The sequence below is a fragment of the Artibeus jamaicensis genome, unplaced genomic scaffold (genome assembly GCF_021234435.1).
Source record: "Artibeus jamaicensis isolate MK-2021 breed Jamaican fruit bat unplaced genomic scaffold, CSHL_Jam_final scaffold_804, whole genome shotgun sequence".
Taxonomy (NCBI): domain Eukaryota; kingdom Metazoa; phylum Chordata; class Mammalia; order Chiroptera; family Phyllostomidae; genus Artibeus; species Artibeus jamaicensis.
The window spans coordinates 2,493,822-2,501,500 of NW_026522055.1; the positions used below are offsets into that span (position 1 = coordinate 2,493,822).

General features: G+C 36.7%; 1 protein-coding gene across 1 annotated transcript; it reads right to left on the reverse strand.

Moving 5' to 3' along the window:
- Positions 1–1,371: 1,371 nt before the first annotated feature.
- Positions 1,372–7,236, reverse strand: LOC119058063 (zinc finger protein 85-like). The gene is given in 6 exon segments (XM_053659686.1): positions 1,372–1,463; positions 2,027–3,599; positions 4,361–4,434; positions 6,574–6,669; positions 7,001–7,127; positions 7,216–7,236. Coding segments are annotated over 6 exon segments (1,983 nt in total).
- Between the last annotated feature and the right edge of the window lie 443 nt (positions 7,237–7,679).

Below are 7,679 nucleotides of genomic sequence, written 5' to 3' on the forward strand. Positions count from 1 at the left end.
AAAGTAGCTTAGCTGAACTCTTCAAAAGCCACATATCATTGATTGTAATTATTGGAATGCTCCATTAGGTACAATGAAATATATCAATAATGGGGAATTTTTCACATTATTTAACGTCTAAGGAAAGCAAGGAAATCAACTGCTACTGCCATAACTGCACTATATTATGGAATGACAAATTGTTATCTATAAACTTCAGTGAGGTTGGAGATGTAAACACATTCCAGTAAATTCACCTTTATTAATAAAAATAATCAATTCACACATTATCTAAATAAAGAATTACAATACAATTGTCTTACCATTTCTCAAAGCAGACATTGCAATCATTGGGGAGTGTTACTGTTCTTGCTTGTTATAATCCCAGAGTGCAGTTTTCTTTGGTTTCTAACAGGAGGCTAACAGTTGAGCACATGTGGATGTACAACACTGTTATGCACTGAGAGATGAACTGACCCTATTACATCACATATCACTGAGGGCTTATTTATCTGAACCACATAACTAATATTCAGCTATGACTATGATGAAGAAAGATTAGAATTTTAACCAAATGACATTTTCCTTCAAGGGAAATATAGAAACATAGTTAAAATTTTAAGTTAAGACATAAAGTTGTTTTTAGTAACATGGAAAATAAAAAGAAAACATGGAAAATAGCATGATGTCCCTTGTAACATGCAACAAAATTGGTTAAACTATAAACAGCAACTTTATTAGATTTTTTCATACATCGTGCATTATAGTGCCCTCAGTCTTCCATGCAACTGTAATTGTGAGTGATGTTCACCTACTATACAAGACTTCACAGGTTGTTAAGAAACCAACAATCAAACCAGTGATTTCACTCACGCCAGCAATAAAAACATAGTAGTATCAACTGATGCAAGAAAAAATGTTTCATATTTCTTTCTCAAAACATTTCAAATGCTCTCAATATACTATAGTTTATATTCTGAGTAATTATACATTACTAGAAATCCACCCTCTTGACATCTTGAAGCACACTGTACAGTAACAATTGGTGGTTTTAAACTTTGTGCAGTTCTCTGTACTAATATTCTGCTTTAGAGCAAAACCTGAAACCTATCATTAACTCTCTACTCTAAATTATGATATTTTAGCTGCCTTTTGCATTATATACTTTCCTGAATTTTCACACCTTTCAAAAAACTTTCACCTATAAATTCTCTTGAGTTATAGGAACACTGTAATTTCACAAAAAATTTTCCCTCTTTATGAATATAGATTTCCACCTCCCTGTACTTTCTCTGATATGTAACAAGAATAATGGTCCAAAAATTGTATATAGGTTAAAATATTGCCACAGTTTTGACATTTGAACAATTTTTTTCCATGTGGATGTCTCTCCTATTGGGTAAGGCACCTCTGATGAAAAAAACACTTGTTATATACACTACTTTTGTACACTTTCTCTCCAGTACTCACAATCTGATGGCAAAACATTTTGTCACCTAGCACACATTTACAAATCTTGCTTCCAGTATGAATTCTCTGAACTTTAGTAAGGGTTCAGAGTGGCTAACGGCTTTATTCCATCATGCACCTTTAAAAGTCTTCACCACAGTATAAGTATATTTTATGATGAATAAGCATTCAGGACTAGTTAATCCAATACCACATAAGATACATGTATAAGGCATTCCTTTCTCGTGAATTATTTGATGTTGAGTAAGGTTTCAGGGCTGTAAACATGATTTACCACATGGTCAACATTTACAAATTTGCTCTGATGTATAAATTTTCTGATGCCGAGAAAGTTTACAATACAGGTAAAAGGCTTTACCAAATAGTTCACATATATAAGCCTTCTCTTCAGTATAAAATTTTTGATGTTGATTAAGGGTTGAGATTGAGCTAAAGAGTGCCACATTGAGAACATTAATAAGCCTTCTCTCCAGTGTGAATTCTCAGATGAGGAGTGAGGTGTAAGATCTGTCTAAAGGATTTCCCTCATTGGGTACATTCATAATCCTTCCTTCCAGTATGAATTTTTGATGTTGAGTAAGTGTTGACAGGACCCTAAAGGTCTTGCCACATTGAGTATATTCCTAAGCCTTCTCTCCAGTGTGAATTTTCAAATGTCGAGTGAGGTTTGATCTCTGGTTAAAGGCTTTGCCACATTGAGTACATTCATAAGGCTTTTCTCCAGTGTGAACTTTCTGATGTCGAGTGAGTGTTGACTGTTGTCTAAAGGCTTTGTCACATTGAGTACATTCATAAGGCTTCTCTCCAGTGTGAATTTTCAGATGTTGAGTGAGGTATGAGATCTGGTTAAAGGGTTTGCCACATTTTGTACATTCATAAGGCTTCTCTCCAGTGTGAATTTTCTGATGCCGAGTAAATGTTGATAAGCCCCTAAAGGCTTTGCCACATTGAGTACATTCATAAGGCTTCTCTCCAGTGTGAATTTTCTGATGTTGGGTAAGTGTTGACTGTTGTCTAAAGGCTTTGCCACATTGAGTACATTCATAAGGTCTTTCTCCAGTGTGAATTTTCAGATGTTGAGTGAGGTTTGAGATCTGGTTAAAGGCTTTGCCACATTGTGTACATTCATAAGGCTTCTCACCAGTATGAACTCTTTGATGGCACACAAGGTTGGAGGATTTTGCAAATGCTTTGCCACATTGAGTACATTCATAAGGCTTCTCTCCAGTATGAACTCTCTGATGGCACCTAAGGGTTGAAAATTGTAAAAATTCTTTGCCACATTGTGTACATATATAAGGCTTCATTTTCCCATGAATTCTCCAGTGCTGTGTAAGATTTGAGGGCCACCTAAAAGCTTTGCCACATTTTCCGCATTCATAAGGCTTTACTCCCATATGAATTTTCTGAGATTGTGTAAGGTTTGAGGACCTCATATATGCTTTGCAACATTCTCTACATATAGGAGAGTTTTCACCAGTATGAGTTCTGTGATGCTCAGGAAGATTATAGGACTCTCTAAAGGCATTGCCACATTCACTACAATTGAAAAATGTCTTTCCTGTATGAATTTTATGATTATCATTAGCATTTGAGGAGTGGCCAAAAGCTTTAGCATATTTTCCACATTCATTAAACTTGTGTCTGGTGTGAATTTTGTGATGATGGGTAAGGGTTGAGGTAATCCAAAATGCTTTCCCACATTCTTTACAAATTTCTGGCTTTAGTCCAGGATTCATTATTTTATGTAGAGGTCCACCTGAAAACGACTGACCTTTCTTACCACAGTCTTCACATTTATGTTCTTTGCTGGGACATCTGGTGTTAACTGTATTGAAACTTGATATTTGATTGAAGAATTTCCTGCATGGTAAATATTTGCAAACTTTCTCTCTGAGAGCAATATTCATTTCTTCGATGCTATTTGATGATTGCTTCAAGCATTTGATATTTTTACTTTGCTCGTTTGTCTTCTCTTCAACAGGTAAAACCTGATGAGAATTGTCATTTAAAATTTGGTCAAAGACTTTTCCACTTTCATAGTGGCTGTCTGCAAGCTGACTCTTTGGCTGGACATTATGATTTGACTCATGGGTAAAATTCTTCCAATGTTCACTGCATTGACTACTTCTATCCTCATCACACACACTCTGGTAAACATTGAACACAGAAAGTTTTATTAGTATCATCTATAATTCATTAAACATGTCCACTTACTCCTAAATAGCCATTCTGTGGCCCATATAAAACCTCATTGGTTGTATTAGAAATCATACTCAACTTCAAAAAATATTATACAGTGGAATAAAAGAAAACATTATTTCTACAAAAATACAATATTTACTGAAGTAAGGGAATGTCAAACTGATCACACTTAAGCTTACTGACTGAATTCACACTACACATTTTAAGCAATTCAAATGATTACCCACACTACTAATTGTTAGACATCCTAGAATTTCCAGACCATCTCTACAACAGCAGTGTCACACTCATTTTCACCATGGGCAACATCAGCCTCACAGTTGCCTTCAGTGCACTGTAAATATTACTACTCCTTATCTAAGAGAAAGGAGTTTGGCTCTGCCTCCAGGTAGAAACAAGGGTCTTGGTTAGAGAAAAGAAGGTTGAGGGCCACATTCAGCCTGGTGGTCGTGTTTGCCACCTGTCCTTTAGCAGAATACATACACTTAGAATATTATTTTCAGCATTCCTATTGGAACATACAGTGGTCTGTAAAGGTAACTAATTGAAGCAAGAAATTCCACCAAATTTGTAGTATTTTGACATCTTTAGATAAAAACAAGTTTTCATGAAATATTTTTAAAAGTTAATTTCTCCATAGAAATATCCTTTTTTTCTTGTCATAAACTTCCTCATTAGTATCACAGGCACACCTCAAATATCTTACCAGTGTTCCTTCAAAATATAGATCTTCTATTCCTGGACTTTCGAAAAAGTACTGGTTGTCTGCAGATGACACAGCTGAGAGACATAAAAGAAAAGTTCACAGGTATGACACACAGGTGAATGTACATTGACCTTACAAGGAATTTTTAAACTAATCACATTGTTGAGTACTTCAAAAACTTAAATACTTGCAGGAGGTTGAAGTGTTGTACAATGATAAAAAGTCATAAAGAAGGAGAATAATGGCTGTTTGCTCTTGTAAACCACAGTGTTCATCTCCCTTGGCAAACAATGGAAAGAGGAAAAAATAAACTCTACATTCTCATTGTTTTCTAGACAGATAGAGGGTCCAGTGCATTCAATGATCTCACTGCTTTTCTGCGTCTTCAAAATATGTGTTTCTGTTTTGTAGAGCACACAGTGCTCAGGCCATGACAGCACATGGTGAACACATTACACTGCACACTAAAAAGAAAGAGAAAGAGTTGAAATGACACAGGCCAGTGGACTGAAGATCAATATCAAGCAGAGAAAGATATCATGGGCTTTGAAAAGAAAAAAAGCATTACATAAAACTGGCAACTTAAAAACACTAAAAAACAAACACACCGCCTGGGTTTACAGAAATTAGAGCTTAAATTAAGGGTGAATATTATGTATTTTACTCTTAACCTGGAGAAAGCAAGTTCATAAAGGACAGTTGTTTACAGTTCTGAAACTCAACAAATATATTAAGACAAGACACAAAAAAACAAGGTCAAATCTGAAAACTAGAGTGCATCTACAAAAAACTAGCCCTGGCTGGTGTTTCTCAGTGAATGGAGCGCTGGTCTGCAAACCAAAGGTTGCTCATTCTATTTCCAGTCAGGGCACAGCCAAAGCAAAAGAACATTTGCTTTCTACATTTTTTATGGTTGTTCAAATGCAGTTTATCTCCTTATTTCCCCATCCCTTCCACTCAACACAACAATCCCCACTTCCCTCCATGGATCCTACTGTTTTTAGTTGTTCTCATGTGTCTTTTTAAAATTTAATTGTTGTTCAACTACAGCTTTCTATCTTTTACTCCAATCACAGCCCACCTCCAATCCTCCCCTGTCCCTCCCATTTCCACTTCCCAATAGATTTTGTCCATGTGATCTTTTTAAAATTTTTTACATTGATTCCTGAAAACTCTGGCCCTGCTCACTCCTCATTACCCCCTCCCACTCCCTTCTGGTTACTATCAGTTTGTTCTTTATTACAATGTTTCGATTTATATTTTTCTTGCTTGCTTGTTTTGATGATTACTTTCCTGTTATAGGTGAGAGGATATGGTATTTGTCTTTCACCACTTGGCTTATTTCATTACCATAAATGCTCTCCAGATCTGTCCATACTGTCCCAAAAGTTAGGAGATCCTTCTACACTAAGCACAATGACACACCAATTGAAAAGAATTTGTGAACCCCAATGTTAATAAGAGCTCAATTCACAATAGCCAAATCCTGAAAGCTAGGTAAGTGCCCATCAGTAAATGACTGGATCAAGAAATTATGGTACATTTCCACAAGCACAAGGACATTTGGAAGAGAAACAGAAAAGCAGATTTTTTCATGTTGGGGAGCTGCATTACACTACAAGAATATCACTGAGTCTATACTTAGTAGGGATTTGTTTGCAACCCCAGAGGGTTAAAAATTGTAAGTCAGAAAACGTGACACCTGTCCCCAGGGTTCTGAATTTTCGGTGAAAAATTCCAGGATGCTGACCTCTTCTTTTATGAATTCCATTCTTGGAACAAAAACAAAATTTAAAGAAAAAGGCTTGACGTACAATATCTCAGCAACATGCAAAGATTTTCTGAGTCCCCAAAGCAATGCAAGAGGAGCAAGACCATGGTCATCCTCGCAGTCCAAAAATAGCTTAATTGTATATACTGTAAACTTTTTTAATGCTTGTATGTATATATTTTTAGAGAGCGAGGGCTAGAGCCAAAAATGTTAGTAGAATAACAGAGGTCACTGGGGTCAAAACAGAATTCTGAAAGCATGTAGGAGCCTGAAATACTGTTGGAGGTGACCTGTCCCTCTATGACAGCAACAGAAATAAGCCTGAACTTTTCAAAATCCTTTCCACTGAAGCACAGCTTCCCAAAACACACTTGAAGGCCTGGCTTTCTCAGAGACTTTTGTGTTACTCATTTGTGCCATCTCCATCTGAATTCTCACCTACCTGAGAGGTCAGATATTGGAATTTTTCTGGAAACATCCCAGCCATCCTGCATTTGCTCCAAAAACGTGACCAGGACAGGCTTAGAAACAACAAGACCTGTGTACAAAGGAAATATTATTATTTTTTAAAGATTCCCCATTTCCAAACCACGTTGTGCTCTGGTAAGAACACTGCAGGAAAATGGAAATATTCTAGAAGATCATCCTTTTTCCTGGTAGCAGCTTAATTGTTCTAATATGTACATTTTTCAGTGAGTCTCTAAGGACCATAGTTCTGGAAACCTCTATTTTCTACAGGAGATAACCACCGAGTTCTCCCTTGTCATCATGAATCTGAAAGTCTACCATACAGAGTCAAGTCTGCAAAAGATGCTATATACAGAAAATGCAGTGAATGGAGCAGGAAATGTGAAGGAAGTCAGGCTCACCCAGGGAGACCAGGTTGCTGTAATTCTCCAGCATCACATCTGAGTACAGTTTCTGCTGAGCTGGGTCCAGGCATTCCCATTCCTCCTGAGAGAAATCTATTGACACGTCCTTGAAGGTCAAAGATGGCTGGAAAAAAAGGGGCAAATTTATGAAGGAGACAACAGTACAGGTCTCAGTGTCATCTAACATGAAAAGTACTACAAGTGATTTTTACCTGGGAGATAACCTGAATCATTCAGTAAGGCCACTTTGACCCTTTAATGCTCTCTAATGTATTTTGTAACAATGACAAGTGAGGACAATTCATGTCTACAAATCCAATGCAAAGGCACTGTTTTTCAGGAAAAGAAACTTTAAAATGAAGGAACAGACACAGGCATATGGACTGTTGAGGGTTGTATTTGTATAATTTAGAATCAGCTATGTATACTTCTCTGCTACAAAAGGCATGGTGTGTTAAAAATGTAAGTAACTTCTTTAGGTTTCATTCAGGCAACCAAAAATGCAGTTTTGTTAAAATGCAGATTTTGATTTAAGAGTTGTGGATGAGGCCTCTGTTTCCACATTTACAGAAGCTCTCTTCTTTAAGTATGTTTTATTGATGATGCTGTTACAACTGTCCCATTTTTCCCCCAATTCCCACCTCCACCCTGCAACCCACCTGCTCTGTAATTGCCT